General features: G+C 35.1%; 2 protein-coding genes across 3 annotated transcripts; one reads left to right on the top strand and one right to left on the bottom strand.

The window, feature by feature from the left end:
* The first annotated feature begins 6,883 nt into the window (after positions 1-6,883).
* LOC107412335 (leucine-rich repeat receptor-like protein kinase PXL1) lies at positions 6,884-10,980 on the top strand. Its single transcript, XM_016020098.4, has 2 exons — positions 6,884-9,857; positions 9,953-10,980. Exons 1-2 carry the CDS (start codon positions 7,202-7,204, stop codon positions 10,360-10,362), a joined length of 3,066 nt encoding a protein of 1,021 aa, XP_015875584.3. The 5' UTR covers positions 6,884-7,201; the 3' UTR covers positions 10,363-10,980.
* Positions 10,586-21,040, bottom strand: LOC107412334 (probable inactive ATP-dependent zinc metalloprotease FTSHI 5, chloroplastic). 2 transcript variants are annotated; one of them, XM_016020097.4, is made up of 19 exons: positions 19,878-21,036; positions 18,865-19,336; positions 18,407-18,607; positions 18,042-18,335; positions 17,666-17,935; positions 17,305-17,394; positions 17,088-17,219; positions 16,250-16,423; positions 15,822-15,943; positions 15,400-15,601; positions 14,895-15,023; positions 13,918-14,100; positions 13,680-13,799; positions 13,203-13,388; positions 13,017-13,091; positions 12,615-12,674; positions 11,908-12,015; positions 11,641-11,721; positions 10,586-10,946 (listed from the first exon to the last, which is right to left on the bottom strand). In XM_016020097.4, exons 1-19 carry the CDS (start codon positions 20,840-20,842, stop codon positions 10,872-10,874), a joined length of 3,939 nt encoding a protein of 1,312 aa, XP_015875583.2. In that variant the 5' UTR covers positions 20,843-21,036; the 3' UTR covers positions 10,586-10,871. The 2 variants fall into 2 exon arrangements, with proteins under 2 accessions (XP_015875583.2, XP_060667796.1); XM_060811813.1 differs by lacking the exons at positions 10,586-10,946; positions 11,641-11,721; positions 11,908-12,015 and having other exon boundaries at positions 12,609-12,674; positions 12,967-13,091; positions 19,878-21,040.
* Between the last annotated feature and the right edge of the window lie 122 nt (positions 21,041-21,162).

Genomic DNA, 21,162 nt, shown 5'->3' with positions numbered 1-21,162 from the left:
GGTTTTTGTGAGCACGTTCTGGAAGACCCTCTTCCAATTACAAGGAACCAAGCTGATAATGAGTTCTAGTTACCACCCACAAACAGATGGTCAAACAGAAGTGGTGAATCGAACTCTAGAGCAATATTTGAGGTGTTTTGTAAGTGACCAGCCTCATAAGTGGGTGGAATGGTTACCTTGGGCTGAGTATAGCTACAATACAACGGTTCATTCTTCTACCAAAATGACTCCTTTCGAAAGTGTATATGGAGTTCCTCCGCCCACTCTTCGGACGTATACCCCGGGGACTTTGAAGGTAGAGGCTGTTGATGGTTATTTGCAAGAACGAGATGCACTGCTTCGAGCTCTTCGAACTAACTTGCAGCAAGCCCAGGAGCGAATGAAAAATCAGGCCAATCAACATCGCCGAGATGTCATCTTTCACGTTGGAGATTATGTTTATCTAAAACTCCACCCTTATCGGCAATCATCGGTCGCATTCCGAAGTTCCCTAAAGCTTTCTCCTCGGTTTTATGGCCCTTATAAGGTATTGGAACACATTGGCCAGGTTGCCTATCGGCTTGACTTACCATCGGGCTCAAAGATCCACAATGTTTTCCATGTTAGCCTCCTACGCAAGCACATGGGTGCTATTCCTGTTGTCTCATCCCAGTTACCTTCTACATCTGAGAATTCCACTGTCCTCCCGCAGCCGGAAGCCGTTTTGGATCGTCGGGTGGTGCAGAAGGGGCGTTATCGGCCACGCACTGAAGTTCTGATTAAATGGCAAGGAGCTCCTGCAGAGGATGCCACGTGGGAAAATGCCTGGAGATTGAACCGAACCTATCCTAATTTCATCCTTGAGGACAAGGATTCTTAAGGGGAGGGGAGTTGATGAGGACGTGGGTTCATGGGACATGCATGGGGAGAGGTTGCTTTGTTCTTTGACTTGGTCCTTTGACCTGGTCTTGAGCAAACACGTTATATTTGTTCTTTTGTAATGTTTGTTACGTGGTTTCACTTAGTAGGCTAGGCTAACGTTTATTTTGTTATGCTGATTAGTTAGTGGGCTAATATTTCTCTATTTCTGTTAATTATGTGCCTATAAAAGGCTTAGGATTGTCAATAACAGAAGAGGAAGAAAGGAAAACAATAAAGAACCCAAATTCCCTCTTTCTCTCTCTAGTTTCTCTCTCTAATTCCTCTCACTAGATTTCCCTCTCTCTTTTGCTCTGTTTCTCACTAACCAAAACAGAGGACTCCTTCACACCAAGCCACCCAACAGGGAGTTGGGACAACGAGTTTTGAAAATTGATGTTGTTGAGGAGAGGAATATAGTGGTGGCTTGGAAAGATTGGAGTGGTGATGAATCTCTTTCGCCTGAACAAATTGAATGCGTCACCATTGATGTTTATCTTATTTACACATTTGCCTCCAAGCTTTTGAATTAATTTGCTATTAGAAATGGTTTTGGATTTTTGATTTTTATTGAATTTGTGTTTGTTACGATTTCTTTTTTTTTTTTTTTTTTCTTTTATCTTTTATGTGATATGAAATTTTTAATCCACACTTATAAAATGCTTAGAGGCACGGCATTCCCCTTTTCTTATATTAGAAATTATTGTAATAATAGCTTTATAAGGACAACGCCGGCCATAATGTATTATATATTATAATGAAGTAATTTATCAAATTGTGTTTGTTTGAGCAAACCATCGTTTTCTTACTTATATATATATATATATATATATATTTATAGCCCTGATCTATTTAAGATATTTTGATTTTAATTTAAATTTTTTATTACAGATATTATAATTGAATAATTATATATTATGTTTTGGACTTTCTTAATTAATTTGTATTATATGGATGCCTAGTATAGTATAAACTTCCATTAATCTAATCCAATATTAGCAATATGGAAATTTAGGTCCATTGCTAAAAACCAATATAAAGTTAATTAAAAACACTATCATTTATTATCATTAATAGCATTTTTTAAAAATTTTATAATTATATGCTATAAAAAACCCATATTTGTTGTAATGTGTATCTTGTGCATATATGATGCCTTTTATCTACTACTTTTTGTTAAATGACTTATTATAAAAATAATATAAAAATGTTTTAATTAAAAAAAAAAAAAAAACAATTCTTACTACTCTTATTAATGAGATAATTTTTTGTATCCATAAACAAAAAAACAAAAACAACATCTGAAAAAGAGAAACATTTATCCTAAATTTAATTTTGTTATAATAATAATAACAATAAAAATGATAATAAAGTTATTTAAATCTTTTGCGACTCTGGTGCCTTTCCTTCTTTGCTGGGACTAGCACTTGGTCCAGCTTCATCTTCATCTTCATCTTTTACTTCATCCTCCGTTGTTTGGCTGTCATTGCTATCTTGTCCTCCTTCAAGATTACCTCGAGGTAGTTTAACAACAGCCAGTCGAAGCTCTCCATTGACTCTAAACGACCAAACTTGAACCTTATCTTTTACTTTTAGTTGATTCTCAGCTCTTGCAGCTACATATTTCCAACCACCATTTAATACATAGGAAATCGAAGATCTTAATTGCCATTGCCGAAGGCTTAGTATAGTTTCTCTAAGACATGGTTCTATCACTCTCACTCTTATACCATCATTATTCTCTATTTCGTTCCTTTCTTGGTCATTAAGAAACTCTACTCTTACTTGATTTTTGGGTATTGATATACGATCATGGTGTGGATGCAAATCAGTCCCGTACACCTCCTTCTCTATTACCAATTTCGCGTCTGAGCCTCCCAATCTTTCAATCACATTCTTTACCTCCGTTGGCAACTCAGGTTGTGGATACCAAGAATGTTGGGTAAAGCTTGGTCTTTTTTTCCCGGAAACAGATGGTTTTTTCAGTGATTTTTCTTTCAACAACCTTGCTTTCTTGGATATTGCTTCTGGTGTGGCAGCTGCTGTATTAATTTGTTGATGGTGATCATGGTATTCTTCGTTTTCAGTTTCTGAAAACTTTTGCTTGTTTCCAAGCGTACTACTACTTGGTTCCTCAATTGACAATTTCTCCATTTTATTGGAATTTGGAGATGCGAATTGAAGGAAACGTTTGAGAACTTCTTCTCCGAGTAGTTGAATCATCTCGTTCTCATCTTTTGCAATTTTTCTAAATTTTTCCACTAGTTCATCAAACTCTTTGTCTTCAGGAATCTTCATATTTCTATCTATGCCTTTCTTCTTTCTTCTACAAAGATTAATAGTTGTTTTTGCTAAGTATCCATATTTATAAGAAAAATAATGCATTTACTAATTCTAGTGATAGAAGGTTTTTGTTTCCTAGTATGTTTTTGATAAACATATATCTCTTCTTTTTTTTTTTTTTTTTTTAATAAAAAAAAAACACAAGAAAGGATATGTGACTTAGTGTTATTAGAAGCTTAGTGTATATGGAATTAGTATGTGGAACGTGTACATATGACTTAGTGAATTTTACATTTTTTTTTTTATATTTTGTTTTTTGAAAAATTGGTGTATCTTACTCGGCAAAATTTAAAGTCGTAGCCCATAGCCCGATGGGCCGAAGGTACTGGACAAGAGCTTGCAGGGTTCAACGAGTATAAACTGGACTCCATAAACCAAAAAAATAAAATAAATATATAAATAAATAAATAAATACATTAATTAATTAATTAAAAAAAAATATATATATATATATATATATATATATATTTGTTTCACATATTGATGTGTTAAATAAGTCTCTAAACCACGTCAGTTGTTTTTCTACAAAATAATAATGATAAAACAGAAATTTCAACTAGAAGCATCGCTTGGTAGTTTTCAAGCAAAAAAGTATATAATTACATAATATTGAATAATGCTATTTAAAATACTTTTGTATGTGCGGTATAGGTTTAGTAAATACCTTAAAATAATTAGACTTTTAATTGTGTTGCAGTGTTAGTTGTCATGTAAAAAGAATTAATCGAAAATCCTTAAAAATGCTATTTTTTACTTGAGATAACATTCAATGTATTTTTGTGAATGGTGTTATTAACCGTAGTGCATATAAACTTCTTTGGGAGTTTCTTGCAAAAATTCTTGATTAAATGAACCAAATCATCTTAACCCAAAAATAAAATAAAATAAAATAAAATAACACATCATATTAGGTAGAGCAAAAAAGAAGGTAAATTTCTGTTAGGCCAATATCCAAATAAGCCTTTTTTTATTTTGTTTTGTTTTCCTTTTGTTTTTCTAATTTGTGGATTTACTAGGAATTATTTATTTATTTATTTAGAATTTTTATGATTAAAAAATAGTCATGACATCCCAGGAAGTATATAACTATAAGCACTTAACATATAATATTGGCTATTCCAAAAAAAAAAAAAGTAAATAAATAAATATAGAACTTAATAGTGCAATATTTATTTGTGGATAGAAAATTATAATAAATAAATTATGGTTAAAAAACCAAATGAATGGAAGTGACGTTCATGGGGTGGACCCATTAATGTTCATTTTATAATATTACTTTGTAATAGCCAATAATATCAATAAAAACATAGCAATATTACTTGGTAATAAAAATGTATTTTATTCAAAAATAAAGAGAAGTTACTTCACTAATATAGATAAAATATTATATTCATTGTAAATTATAATTATTATTTTTTTACTAGAATTAATATTGCCTTATTTAATAAGTAAATTAATGTCTTACCTTTTATTTTTTATTTTTTGGCATATTCTCATTCATTTTACTTATAGGCAAATCTCATCTTCCGTTCATATTTATATGAGTACCACTATATGTCATTAGTGATGATTATCATCATTCTATAAGCAGTGAATTTAATATTTATATGATTTTTATATATACATAAGATCCATTATTATATAAATTGCTTTTATTTATATAAATATATGAGATCCACTATTATAATGATGACAATCATCATTAATAATAAATATTATTTTTCTATTTATATTTGGGAATTTATAAAAGGTCACCAAACACTCCTGGACTAAAATTTACCTTTTTCCCTATGAATATATTATAATAAAATAAAGCAACCCCACTAGCATTAAACGCTGAGAAAATTGTATACATTGTATTTTCCATTTTCCAGGATAAGACCAGGGTGGAAATTTATTAGAATTAAGACTTTCAATATTAGTTGTTATATATTTACTTTTCTATATAAGGTAAAGTTAAGTAAATGCTTTAGTGTGAAAGCATTAACTATATGGGGGTATTTATTACATGTAGAGTTTATTGGCAGCTATAAATCAACATGACCCAAAAGCACAAAACACAGAGAAGAGAAACAAAAAGTTATAGGGATATTACTCCATATTTTAGTTTTGATTGTATATACTCGGGAAGGCAAGCATATACCCAGTTGAGGGCATTAGGGCCATTGAAGCTGTTAACCTTAATGCTGTCAACTGGGCATATGTTTGCTTCCAAGAGTTCATATCCTATCTGGGAATTTGGTTTTCAATTAGAAAGAGAAAGGTAAATTTTATGCTTTTATATATCAATTTTGATTTGTTGAGAACATAATTTTTATTTTATGATTATAGTCTATAGTTTCCATCTTATACTATGAATAGATTTTCAACATAACTCTTTACATATGTATGAAATATGTATATTCTTCTTTTATTAATGTATATAAATTATATATTTTGTAAAAACCCATCATCAGTATTCATATGCAGCCCACCATTTGATCCTTCAACCCTTCTCTAATGATGGAAAGCTATTGTTCACATTAGGAGGTGGCTTTGGCATAAAGCCATGTGGGGCACCTAAGGCTGTACCCTCCCATGGATTCTTAAATGGGCAAAAAATTGGGCAAAAGATACATTTGTATAAGAGAAATCCCATGGCAATTATTCCTTTTTTTATCATTATTATTTTTTTCGTTTTCAAATTTGTTCTAGCCAGATCATTACGGCATTATGAAGGTCTCCTTTACCAATAATGGAATTGGGAGATTGGAGTTCCTTTCCCTAGGAAGGTGTTCTTTCACATGGGCTCCAGCTTCTTCATCTTTCTTTTATTTTGTGCTTTGAATTATTATTACTCTTTTGTAGAGCCGGTTCTAGTATATGTTCATTATCTAATGGTTTATTTTAAATTCATAATAATTGCAAAGAGACAGTTGTGTGCATGTGAAGCTGTGAAGGCTTAGAAATGGGCTGCAATAGTTTTTCAGAAAGGGAAGCGAATGGAGTTCTATGGGTAAAGACAATGATTGTTTCAATTAACATCTCTTCCTCCCCCATGGGACCCACAATTTCTCTTTCTCTTTTATTAGAGAAAGTTCCAAGTTGTCTGTTGTATCAAATCCTTTCTCTTCCACATTGTAACATGGAGAGATTCCAATCTGCCCAATTTAATCATGTTGAGAACAAATTAGCTCAATAAAAATAATAATAATAATAATAACAGCTTTAACTAGTTTCTATTTGCCCTGAAAATTCATCCATTAATGGTTTATACTTCAATCTTCAAAGCCTAACCCAAATGTGGAAGCCTTTAATGAGGACTTGATATGCGTTTTCCTAGAATTTGAGTGTATGTGATTCTTCATAAAGGAAATTTGGGCATGAAAAATTGAGAATGAGGCAGAAAAGTGAGGTGATTGGGCCCAATTGAGATAAGAGTAGAAGCCAATCTTGCATATAAAAATAATGTATTAATTATTGATTAAAGCATAGGATTAAGTACATTTCTTATTATAATCTAAAACCAAAAATGTAAAAGAAGCATAAATTATTAGTTAATTACACAGTTTTGAGTTGACAATGATTAATGATTTAAATAAAAAAACAATAAAAAAATTCATGTCTAACTGAAAACACATTCTCTCCATGTTTCGCTGTCTGGAAGATTTTCAATGAGTCCAAAGCATTACAGTCACTAAATGCAGAGAATTAGCTGGTCCAGATCCCAAGAACCCACGTATCAACAATAAGTTAATCCCCATATTCCATCACTTATATCTAATTAAAACCCATTCATCATCAACGACTTCTCTCTCCAAAATCTATTTATTTCCATTCCTTTCCATCTTTTTTTTTTTTAACTTTCTCTTTCACAGATTCATATAGTCCCCACTTTCCACTTTTTTTGCCTTTGTTCCACATAGCTCAGTGATATGCTACCCTCCAACTAAAGGGCTAACAGACACCAGAAGAACACAACATGATGAAAACCTCTGTGCTGTTCTTCTACTGTTACGTTGGTTTTTATCTTGTTGCCTTTTCTGGTGCTGTTCAAACTCTACCAAATAATGAGCTTTCGACTTTGCTATCAATCAAAGCCGGTCTGGTTGATCCTATGAATGTCCTCAAAGACTGGAAAATGCCAAGCAAAGCTGTGGAGAATGGTTCAGTTGTACATTGTAACTGGACTGGTGTTATGTGCAACACTAAAGGCTTTGTTGAGAAGCTGGACCTTTCTCGCATGAACCTTAGTGGTCATGTATCAGATCAGATTCAAAGTTTAAGTGGTCTTTCTTTTCTCAACATTTGCTGCAATGGGTTCTCATCATCTTTACCGAAATCTCTTTCAAATCTCACAGCGCTGAAGATGATAGATGTGAGTGAAAACTACTTCATTGGCAAGTTTCCAACAGGACTTGGAAGGTCTTCAGGGTTGACATCGGTTAATGCATCAAGCAACAACTTCTCTGGCTTTCTTCCTGAGGATCTTGGAAATGCAACATCATTGGAAATTCTGGATTTTCGAGGGAGTTTCTTTGAAGGGTCAATCCCAATGTCTTACAAGGACTTGCAGAAACTGAAGTTTCTTGGCCTTTCAGGAAATAATCTCACAGGAAACATTCCGAGAGAGCTCGGGAAACTTTCATCTTTGGAGACTATTATTCTTGGATACAATGAGTTTGTAGGTCAAATCCCAGCTGAGTTTGGTAATCTTACAAATCTTCAGTATCTTGACTTGGCAGTTGGAAGTCTCAGTGGTCAAATTCCACATGAACTTGGTAGGCTAAAAAAACTAACCACTGTTTATTTGTACAAAAACAACTTCACAGGAAGGATTCCACCAGAGATTGGTAGCATAGCATCTTTAGTGTTTTTGGATCTCTCTGACAATCAGATTTCAGGAGAAATTCCAGTGGAGCTCTCAGAATTAAAGAATTTGCAGCTCTTGAGCTTAATGTGCAACAGACTAACTGGTCTAATTCCTTACAAGCTAGGAGAGTTAACCAAGTTAGAGGTTCTTGAGCTATGGAAGAATTCTTTAACAGGTCCTCTGCCGATGAACCTTGGAAAGAATTCTCCTTTGCAGTGGTTAGATGTGTCTTCGAATTCATTATCCGGTGATATTCCACCAGGTTTGTGTGATTCTGGCAATCTCACTAAACTCATACTTTTCAACAATTCCTTTTCTGGTTTAATCCCAGTCGGCCTTTCAAATTGTTCGTCTCTTGTAAGAGTTCGTATGCAAAATAATCATATTTCTGGAACAATTCCAGTTGGTTTAGGAAATCTGCCTATTATTCAAAGGCTAGAATTGGCCAAAAACAACCTCACTGGCCAAATTCCTTCAGATATTTCTCTGTCTTTATCACTTTCTTTCATTGATGTTTCCTGGAATCACCTTGAATCATCACTCCCTTCTAGTATTCTGTCCATTCCAAATCTCCAAACTTTCATGGCCTCAAACAACAACCTTGGAGGGAAATTCCCAGACCAGTTTCAAGATTGTCCATCACTTTCAGTCCTTGATCTTTCAAACAATCATTTCTCTGAACAGATTCCACAGAGCATTGCTTCTTGTGAAAAGCTGGTGAATCTAAACCTTAGAAACAACCAATTGACTGGTGAAATCCCAAAAGCAATATCCACAATGCCCACATTAGCCATCCTTGATCTGTCAAACAATTCTCTAGTTGGTCGAATACCCGAAAACTTTGGTAGTTCACCGGCTCTTGAGATGCTCAATCTGTCCTACAACAATCTTGAAGGTCCAGTACCTGCAAATGGTATATTGGTGGCCATAAATCCCAATGATCTTATAGGTAATAAAGGTCTTTGCGGTGTTGTTCTTCCACCTTGCTCTCAAAGCTCTGTTAGAACAAGAAGATCAAAGAACATGCACATCAATCACATCATCATTGGATTTGTAATTGGAACGGCAGTGATTTCATCACTTGGCCTGGCCTTTTTCACAGGGAGATGGGTATATAACAAGTGGTATTTGTATAACAGTTTCTTCAGCGATTTGTTTTCAAAGGCTGATGAAGATCAATGGCCTTGGAGGCTGGTAGCATTTCAGAGAGTGAACTTCACCAGCAATGAAATCCTAGCCTGCATTAAAGAATCAAATGTCATCGGCATGGGAGGTACTGGTGTAGTTTACAAGGCTGAAGTACATCGACCTCACTCGGCAGTTGCAGTCAAGAAACTATGGAGATCAGGAGGAGACGTCGAAAATGGTGACGACCTTTTGGGCGAAGTGAATCTCTTGGGAAGGCTTCGCCACAGGAACATTGTAAGGCTATTAGGATATCTTCACAATGAAACAGATGTTATGATGATATATGAGTACATGCAAAACGGGAACCTTGGGAACGCACTCCATGGAAATCAAGCAGGAAAGCTATTAGTAGACTGGGTTTCAAGGTATAATATAGCGGTGGGTGTTGCTCAAGGTTTGCATTATCTACACCATGATTGTCGCCCACCGGTTATCCATCGGGATATCAAGTCTAACAACATACTGCTTGATGCAAATCTGGATGCGAGAATTGCAGATTTTGGATTGGCAAGGATGATGATCCATAAGAATGAGACTGTTTCAATGGTGGCTGGGTCTTATGGATATATTGCACCAGGTTAGTTCCATAACTTGTGCGTATATACGTATGTATATGTTCTTTGCATGATATGTTTTTACTGATCTGATTTTTATTGTTTTTTTCTTTGACAGAATACGGATACAGTATGAAGGTTGATGAAAAGATTGACATATATAGCTATGGAGTGGTTCTTTTGGAGCTTCTATCTGGGAAGATGCCACTAGATCCCTCATTTGGAGAATCTGTGGATATAGTTGAATGGGTTCGAAGAAAGAACAGAACCAAGAGACCCTTAGAAGAGGCACTGGACCTTAGTATTGCTGGTCAATGTAAGCATATCAAGGAAGAGATGCTTATGGTCCTCCGGATTGCACTTCTTTGTACAGCAAAGTTTCCCAAGGATAGGCCATCTATGAGGGATATAATAACGATGCTTGGTGAGGCAAAGCCAAGAAGAAAGAGTATTTGTCAGAGTGGAGCACAAAATGCAATCAAAGAGAAACCAATCTTTACCACCTCACCAGTAATAGGCCTCCTGTAGGAACAACATATTCAGGCTGATTTGCCTTGAGCCACTAGATTCCTTTTATGTAAATTACCTTTTTGTTTTTATTTCAATTTCTATTTCTTCTCCCATCTAAATTCCATAGTAATATTACTTTACAGCCAGATGGTACGTGTTTTCTTTTAACTTTGAATAAATTTGTTCTTACGCTAAACTCGTAGAAAACCAACATTTGTATAAAGACGACCAGAAAACTACCTTTTGCAGAACACAAGCTTCCAATATTCTTCATTCTATTGACAATTATAATTACATTGTTGTGAGGAAGATACAACAAGGGAACTTTAATCCCATAAATAGAAATCAATGGCGGTTAGGAAGGAAAAATGTTGCCTCTATCAATGCGAAACAATGGCCTAATATAACTAATTCCTTTGCTATAAAAATGAATAAAATGTAAATTATAAGGGAGACAATGCTCCTTGAAAATACAAAGCTCCCCTCAAGCAACCATGTATCTCTTTGTTCAAGACCTGCATATTTATCTATGTGGATGCTGCTTCACTTAAAAGAGTAGCTCCTGATGCATTTCCTGTTTCCAGAAAGCTGCTAGACAATGGCTGAAAAAAAAAAAAAAAAAAAAAAAAAAAACAATAGTGGGGACAAATTAGTTAGAATGTTTAAGATTAGTGGTGGGATTGCCTTGGATTATGTAGCCAAACTACATTTAGGTATTAGATATCCAGGCCACTAAATGACTCGACAGCTTAAGCTGCGCCTGCCATGACTCACAAACGTGATTCAGTGGCTCAGAGACAAAGATCAAGAATTTTTCTAATTCATGCAGTGTTCTTGCATCATTTTGAACTCAGATTACAGTAAATATAGCCTTTTGTTCATTTACTTATTTTCCATTTCCAAGTAACTTGTCAGGATCCTGCATTTTTGTAGTATGATTCATCCAACAATCTCATGGATTAATTGTTGCATTCGGACCTTCTTGGCTAGCAGGAAGAAAGTCTTTGGTTGCTGTTACATTGCTTCATGAAGGGAATTAGTCAGAAAGTTTTTAATATGGCAGATTTCTTAGAAGTTATATACCATGGTTTCTTTCCTTTTCCCCCATGTGAGCAATTAAGGCAAAGGAATTAAGTACAAGACAATCCCACATAACTGATAAAAAGGTTCAATCAGCTAGAGAATGAATCACGCTATTCAGAGGACTAGAAATTCTATTAATATCGCATAAGATTAGAAAGCTTAATTTAAACTTGCATCATTCTCGATTAATAATACATACAGGTTTGCATATACCTCTTTCTCATGAATTCTAGAAAGGAAAAATGGCTCTTTCTCTCCAATCCCACCATTGTCTATAAGTATCCTTTCCAAATCCTGCCAAGACAAAGGAGAGAATCTCAGTCCAAAGAAAATAGATTCCAGTTTTGAAACCTAAAATCATAGAACAATATCTATCAAAATATATTTATGGAGAGAATATAATTCAAAGAGAAGGTTATAAGTTAACAATAGCAACAAGTCAAATTGGAAACATAATTAATTAGAATAGTAGCTCTTTACCTTTCCAGTCAAGATTTCAAACTCAAGCAACTCCTCGACAATCTTTTCAAGAACTTGACGATTTTTAAGAAGCATTTCTTTGGCTTTACAATATGCCAAATCATATATCTACAAACATAGGGAACATCAATTATAGAAGTAGATCAAGAAATATTACACCAATTTGAGATCTCTATCCTGTTTCCATTCTAAATTTTTTGTTATCACAAATTACAGAAATCATCCCTAAACTTGGCCCAAAACTCAATTTAATTCCTGAACTTTTTCCTGCACAACATCCGTTGTTGAGCTATGGCAAAATAGAAAAAAGAAAATAATAATAATAAAAAGATATATCCTCGAGCACTTTTACTCTACCAAAGCCAGGCATCTATGCAGACCATACCCACAACTTATGTGTGCCATCTATATGAACTGCCACTTCTAGCATATCATCAAACAGCACCCCATTTCTCTCCTACTTTTTCTTTCCCCCACTCCCTCATCTTTCTTCTCTCTGTCTTTTTCATTAATCTTTACTAAAGATGACAATGAATTGAATATTTCCATTTATTATGGCAATTGAAGGGCCAACCATTCATTTCAGTCCAATTCAGAAAGGAAATAGGTTTTAAAAACAGGACTAAAACTGAAACTGGTTCAGAGTTTATTTTTCTATTATCCCAAAAAGAGAAGAAGCAATGAACAATGTGGAAAAATGTACATACCTTTTCAACTTTAGATGCGATCTCATATTCATGGTTGTTCCCCATACTTAATGCTGTAATCTATGCCCAATAAGAAAGTGTAACCAATCACTATATCAATGAAGCTAACCCTAAAACAAATAAAGTTAATACAGCAGAAAGTTGATGCATGTAAAGAAGTGTGCAAAATACTCGCTAGTTGCCACTTTGTTCAATCATGGTTGTCATGGGTTTTTAAAATCCCTGATGACCAAAACTAGAAAAGCACATTAATGGCCTTCTATACTTGCATGTCTGCAGTTTTTTGCTTTTATGCATGTAAAGAAGAGGAGAAATGTAACCAAGTTAATAAATGGACGACCATGCATCACACCTGTTTTACTGCCAACTGGACTACTCTAGGATGTAAAGAAAGGAGAATACCGCATTACTATGATAGTATATTGCAGGACTATCATCAGGTCCCCACCCATACTGAATCACCATTCTTGTCGCTATCTGCATAAAATCCAAAGCCAGCAGGTATTAAATGAGAATTGTTTAGGTATCCTGCTTACTATGAATAACAATCTAAGACCAGAAGAAGGCAGAGAATTGGATGATATCAACCTCCTGTGCCTGCTTTAATTCTGAAGAAGAAAGATAGTTTTCTTCCCCAAAAGGAAGTAACATTTGAGATGCAATATGTGAACCAAAACAAAATACAAGCTTCTTCTCAAGGTAAGATCTTGATTCAGAATTCCCATTCATGGAACCTTCATTTTTTGCCTTAGTGATCTTTGAACACCCAATTCCCTGTAAAAAAGGGGGTAAGAGTTTAGTGTTCCTCTAGATATATACCATAAACAGTTTGGCCTTTTGACATGTTGCCCACCAATCTCATTGCTAGCACGTTTGTCATAATCAATATATCTATGCTACTGATATAACAATTTCTCCAGGAGATCTGAACTGACCATTAAGAGAAGGATGAACAAGTAAAACCCTTAGACGACCAGACTTCTTTACATCTTAAAAGAACTAGTAACATGAAAGTTTTCAACAAACATATAGATATTTCAGTTACAATCTCACAAAAATACAAACCTGCCAAGACAATGGTTCAAGCCACAGATTATCAACAACATCAAAGTTTGGCAACAGAAGAGCAATCAAGCCACGGCCAGCAGCCCAAACTGCATGTGGAAACTTGGTCTCCCTTGTCCACTGGAAAAACATTAAATTCATACTCGACAATTGAAATCAACAAAAGGAACATATTTTCCAAATTGCACGTAGAAATCCACGTAATATCAATTCTGGATGGAGAAAATTAGTATCTTACATCAAGTGGAGGATTTAGAAGTTCTATTCCATTGCTAATCTGGCCATACGGTTCCATTAGATCAACTACATTATTTAGATCTTCTTTTGTCAATGTTAGTCCGAGATGATTCACCACTATGCTGCTTAACTTTTTTGCGATATTGGTTCTCCTAACCCATTTAGGGATAACACCACTGAAAGTCTGCAAAAAGCAGTAGGATTGTGTACATGTATCATTGAGAATAAGAATCACAAGAATATAACTATTTGCAAAGAATTACACAAAATATGGACTTCAAGGGTAGAGAGAGAAGAAGACAACATTTGATAGCTTAAGATGGATTGCAAAAGTAGGAGTTCAAAAGTTCAAGAGAACTTCAGATATGCAAAGCCAGTCACATGGATATGAGACTTGTGTTGTTATTTCTAAGTAAACAATATATAGTGCATACAGACTAATCACAAAGATAATTTTCCTATAGCCTTTTTATTTTTCTAAAACAAGTCACTAAGAATTCTATGTTGGATCACTATTTACATAATGCATTTATTAAAACTCAAAAAAATAAATAAATAAATAAATACATAAATAAAAATAAAGAAACATTCAACCTTCTTGTTGATTCACACTTTTTTTCCTCTTTGGGATAAGAAACAAAACCTTTTTTAAAAGTTATATCAATTCACTCAGTATAACAAAATGAAAATTTATAATATTTTATATATATGTACATAATTATTTTCATAAAATGAACACAAATACTTGATAAATGGCTTGAATTCTAGTAATATATTTTTAGAGTAAGACAATGAGATTATGAACTAGCAAGATAACAAAACCAAAATTCGATGTGCCTGGTATAAATAATAAAAAAAATTAAAGAAGAAACTAAATAAACTATAAAACATGGGAGCCTAGGATGCTATGACATTCAACCAAATGAGTAATTTGCTTAGTCAAGTGTGATGAGATAAAGACTATTGATTGTTTCTTACCGCAAACCAACCACAGTAGCTCATTAGTTCATCTGTATCAAGAAATTTACTCCGGAAAGCAGCACCTTCCAATGCCACAGGTACAAGTTTCAGTTCAGTCGGTCGTAGAAGAGCTGTTTTCTCAGCTACCTGAAAATAGAGAATGTTTAGCACCAGGAGTAACTTAAAGCATAAACCTTCAAATAAAAGTCAGGAATCACGAAACATCATAACTAGTAATGAAATAACAATTACTAGAAGCCACAAGGTGAAACAAGAAATCCATTGACTAAAAAAGGTATCAATATTCAGGCAATCAAGAAAGCCAACTGATTTAGATATTTAGGCAATAGAGAAAGCCAACTGATTTAGGGGATCAATGTTCCATCCACAAATGATGAAAACCTGCAGTCAAGAGTATAGAAAGCAATTGCTAAATCACAGCATTATTGCATGCTGGACGCCTACAAATAAAAAAGCTCATTGCAACCCTACTGCAAAAAATAAAAAAAATTTCGGCAACTACCTTTTTCCAGTCTACAAAATCAATGAGGTCATTATCCATGGTTGCTTTTGCAGACATGCGCAATATATTCTCCCTTTCCACTTGTGTTGGCCTTTGGAGATGAAATACTCTATCCATCCGGCCAGGACGTTGCAAGGCTTCATCAATTTGCTTGAGATTTCTAGCAGTAGCCATCAGTACAACCCCATCTTGTTTCTCAAACCTGCAGAAATAGGGTAATAAATTGGAAAGTGAAACTATGCCAATGGTTCAATTGTTTTCTGTCAAGTTATCATCAATCCAAAAGCTTAAGCTAATAGGACATAGATGAAAGCGTGTATATTAAGCATAATAGCAGACACTTAACAATACTAAAAGACAAGTCAGCCAATTGATACTTATCCCTAAATTAAGGAAGGAAAAAAGAAATAGCAAAGAGTTACCCATCAAGTTCCACAAGAAGTTGATTAATGAAAGCCTCATGATCCTGCTTTTTAGTGTGAATATATTTCCCACGGACACCAGCAAACAGGTCAAAATCCTCCACAAATATGATTACAGGAGCCTAGAATTAAAACTGTATTAGTCATCACAAGATGCAAATAATCGGAACAGGGTTTTAAATCCAACCTCATAAGTTCTGATTTCATTAAAAAACTTCTAAGAATTCATCAGCAAACATAAACATACAAAATAAAATAGCAGGACCTCGAAATTATGATTAACATGAAACACATGCACTACTTTTAAGTTATATATCTACACCAATTTTAGGGACAGAAATGTTGACTTAACTCGCACATATTTGTCCATTTTTAACTTATGATAATAGAATGAAAAATAAAATAAAAAGGAGGTTTAAGATGACAACCAAATCTCGTGCTGTTTGAAATAGCTCCCTAATATTTGATGCGCTTTGCCCAACCCATAGTCCAGCCTCCAACTCTTGAGCTTTAACTTGAACAACAGGAACCTTAGCTTCTGCAGCTATAGCCAATGCTAGAGATGTCTTTCCAGTTCCCCTTTCACCTACAATCAGAACTCCCTGCAATAGAAGCATGAACTCGCTCAGATGCTCATCATACTACTTACTCTAGAAACTCCACAAAGAACAATATACTTGTTTAACATGGATACATTTTTTTAATTGTCTTGAAAATTATCACTTGAACAAATAAAACAAGACTAGTTTTTCATCATAAATCAATTTTCAACAAAAAAAGTTACAAAATATATATTTGACAATAACGAAAGGACTGATTTTCTTTTCTTGGACACTAGAATCAAGACCTCAAAAGCTTCTCTTTGAACTTCTTACATAGTATTAGTGAAGTAGAGTAAAGGCAGAAGACAACAAAGAGACTATAGGTTATACTTCTATACATTATGGCTGTTTGTGTGTATGAGCGTGTTATGTAAGCATGAGGGTGTTTCTCTGACTCTGATTTGTGTGCGTGTGTGAGAGAGAGAGAGAGAGAGAGAGAGAGAGAGAGTGGTAACACTGTATACAATGACAGATATTGTTCAACACTTCAAATTGAATGGAAGTCATATGTACTTCCAAATTTAATAACAAAACAATTTTAAGCATAAAGTCTATCATAGTGGAAAAGAAAATGAGATGCTTTCTCATGAACATATGCAACATATAACATAATCAAATATATGCAACGGCAAAGTAATTGTATACAATCTTAGGCACAACATACCCGTGGTGCACGAGCACCCATTTCTTGAAATGCCCTAGGGTTATGTAGAAATGTCACAACTTCATTGATTTCCTCTCTCATAGACTCAACACTGGCAAATTCCTTCAATGGTATTGGTGGATTTTTCACTCTCTGCAAGCCAACCATGGATCTTAGAATTTGTTCTATCAAAATATTTAACTAAAATAAATTGAGGAACTTTTAAGCGACAAGTAACCTTCATTCGCTCAAAAGCACGTGTTATAGGATCAATGCCAGCCTTTTTCTTACGCTTAATCCTCTTCACCCTATAATTAAGGTAGTATTTCTGCAAGATAACATTGACATAGAAGGTTAATCAAAAAGGATTCAGAATGATGCACTACATAAATGCAACATCACAAGATATCCATTTAAACTAATACTTTAAAATTGTCAATCATGCATCTCTTGCAATTTGTTTAGAATTGTTTAATTGATAGTCAACGTAAGAAAAGAAATGGAAAAGAATGATAGGTTACCTCACAGCCTATTCAACATTTTGTCCATAACAACCATCAAATAATAAAGTTGGTAGCATAAAAGGAACAAAGTAGTACCATTCTCCGCAACTTCCGCAAGTTTGGATCTCTACGCAATGGTCCAAAACCAAGAAGTCTTGGAATTCTTCTCTTCATAAATCGAAACACATGAAATAAAATATATCCATATATAAAGCTTCTAATAAGAAACCAAAGAAACCATCGGAGGCCTTCGCTTTTTCTGGATTTGAAACTCATCTCTGCCTCAGATTGCCACTTCAAGTACCATGTTGAGCCAACAGCTTGATATATTTCCTCTGGCCATGCCATCCCCAACTGCAACCTTAGCTGTATTGAAACAGCTATGAAACTTGAGAAGAAATAGTTGAAAAAACAGCAACAACAAAAAAACAATCATCTGAAATGGCAAGTCATGAGTTCAAAGGATTAATACCCGGTAAGGGATGATAATCTCCACCAAAGGAAATACAATCATCATCATTATGTCATCATTTATATTTTTAAATTTCTCAAAAACCCAATTTCTTGCATACGACACAATTTTTGACTGCCACAATGCTTTTAAGCTTTGACTAGACAGCCTGAGAATCAAGAGAGACTGTTGATAGAGATCCAACTCTGAAAAAGGGATCCACATCAAGTGAACAGCAGTTGGAATACCACAGGCAAGCATTTTCATATACAGCCCATCAAACCCTCCAAAATCTTCAAACAGCATATCAAGTTCCTGGTATAGGCATGCTGAAATTAAAAGCATACTGAAAATAACTCTCAACAAACTCGACACTGAATAACTACCTTAATGTCCACATAATAATCCTTGTCATCCCCCTTTAGAGTGACATACATGACAGCCCAATCATGCCTAATTCGGGCTTGCTGAATTAGTTTTTTTGATACAGCAAAAGGAACAGCCATTGGATCCATCTCCCATCTATTTTTATCCTCACTGAACCAAACCTTTGACATCAACCTGTCTCGCTCCATAAGAATACGTTCCTGAAATGGACATTTAATAAATGATGGATAACAAAAATCAGCCAAAGAGTCCATTTCGTTCACAACTGTAGAAACTGACAACCTTTACATCAGCACACAATTATTTGATTAATGATGAATATTTCTACCCAGAAACAAGGTGAATAAAATAATAAAACACGGTACATGTCAAAAAAAAAGAAAAAAAAAGAAATCCCTTCTCAATAAACACATTTCTAGAGATATCAACACAATTACATGGTCAAGTAAAGATCTACCTGTCTTTGAGCCACATACTGTTTACCAAAATCAACATTTTCTAACAGATTTCTCTTAAGGTCTGCCTTAGCTTCTTCACGCCATTTCTTCCACCCATGGTACAAATGAAGGCTAATAGCTTTAGGAACCACAACCTCTTTATCTCCAAACATCCATTTCAACTCAATTTCAGGAAAACCCTTCACCACCTCATCCTCTGGTGTATTTACAACAAATCGCTTTTCATCACCATATTTTTTCATTTTTTTATTTATACGAGCCTCTAGATTTATCTGCATCTCCCTTGAATCTTTAAGCCCTTGTTTTATACGTTGAGCAAAGTCGACTGAATCTTTGTCGAAGAAAGGTCCAAGATCATCAACTTCCAAAACACTTGGCAAAATCATTTGTTCCAAATATTTTCTTTGCGTGCTTTCTAAATCTTTCTGAATTTCAGATTTGGAAAGTTTGGTCACTGATGGTTTTGGCGTACTGCAACCAAATAACAACTAATACTCACAATGCAATTGAAACTTCAACAACTTTGTTCCAGAAAGAAAAGCTAATAGAAAAAGTTCAAACAATCAAATACCCCTATTGGGTATATATGTATAATGCGCAGCAATGATTAGCAACAGTCAACATTCAATAAAATTGCACGCAGCAGCAAAACATTAAAACCCAGAATGGTAAGGAACAACACCAAATTGCAAGCTCTTCTTCATGCTATTAAACTTCAAACCATAAAGAAGACACCATATGACACATATTAGAGCAAAAGCTTGAGTCTGCAGTGCCCAACTCAATAAAATCTTATGTAGTCCAACACATCCACTTTATTAACGGGAACAGAGCTATAGGATAAAAGTAAACTAAATCCAGGAGCCAAAACATTAGACACTAAAAATTTTGGAAAACCCAAGGACTGAATTTGACAGTATTTCATTTGTTTTTCTTCGTCCAAATTAGATTCTTGAAAGTAAAAATACACAATTGAATTAATTCGTTCAATTAAAATATCAATCTATCATACCTGTCTAAACCCTTTCGCCTCCATTGCCGACTAAAATTTTCAACCAACTGCTCACATTCCCTCTCAATGAAACGAAGCTCCCTCACCCCGAAACTCAGAGCCATAGTTTCTCTCCTCAAAATCTGATCTTCAATTTCACCAACCCTTTCCCATATCGAATTGTAATCCTCCTCAAGCTCTTTCAATCTCTCTTCCAACATCTGCACTTTATCCATATCCTCCTTCTCACCCGCATCGCCTAAAACCTTATCGTACTCCTTCTTCGTCTTTACCACTCTATCAACAATTCCCTCCGATCGTTTTACCAATAACCCTCTCTCTCTCTTGAGTTCCTTCAACTCCGAATAAAGACTATCCATAATTTCTGCCTGCAATTCTTCCTTTTGCCCTTTCACCGCCTTTAACTCCATTTCTACTTGCTTCAAATCCGCATTTCCTTTCCTAACTTCTTCTACTCTCCTTGTCAAAGCCGACACCGTTTCGAGCAATCTCCGCGTGCACTCTGAGTACTCGTGGCTCTTCGAGCTCATCTCCTTTCCTTTCCCATTCTGCTTCTTATTCAAAACCTCTTCAGTAGCCACCGGAGCGGCGAGTGCAGAAACACGAACCGCCCGAAGAGGAGCAAAACCGATTGCAAGAAAGAACAACGTTAAAAGCGCTTGCTTTGCAATGAACCTGAGCAAATTTCCCTCTGGCTCCGAACAATTCCCAACCGTATTAACCTGTTCATCGTCTTCGACCACTTGTTCATAACGCCGTGAATTTCTATGAGCTTCTAGGGAGCTAAATGCACCGAAACCATACCGAACTGGGAAAAAAATTCGGTGAAATTTCGGTGATTTGGAAGCAAATATTTGAATTCTGATACGGTGATTGGACGCAAGATAAGAGTTCCGAAGCGTGGGAGGCGAGAAGTGAGGGGCAAATGGACTGGGAAGTAGACGAGAAGCAGCAATGGCGTCCATGAGTAGAGAGAAAGAGATTACACTACGAACACGAACTGAAAGCCATTGTTATGGAGTTGTGAAGGTCGTAGAGATCAGTGACTGGTCCTTCTCAGAAGCATGAGAGCCGGCGACAGAGACAAAGTGGGGGTTTTAAGAGAGACGGAAAAGTTTCTCCTTTTCCGTTTCAACGGATAGATAAGAAAACAAACATTGTTCTGGATTGGACCCACTCAAAATATGGGCTTCTTCTTCAAGCCCAGTTCGGAGAATGGGCGAGTTTTAAAATCCAAAAAGCCGGCCCGCCCGGAATGGGCAAAACCCACCCACCCACCCAAATG

This window comes from Ziziphus jujuba, chromosome 10, assembly GCF_031755915.1.
Source record: "Ziziphus jujuba cultivar Dongzao chromosome 10, ASM3175591v1".
Taxonomy (NCBI): domain Eukaryota; kingdom Viridiplantae; phylum Streptophyta; class Magnoliopsida; order Rosales; family Rhamnaceae; genus Ziziphus; species Ziziphus jujuba.
Note: the sequence above shows the minus strand (reverse complement) of the source record. Positions and strands in the feature narration are given on the sequence as shown.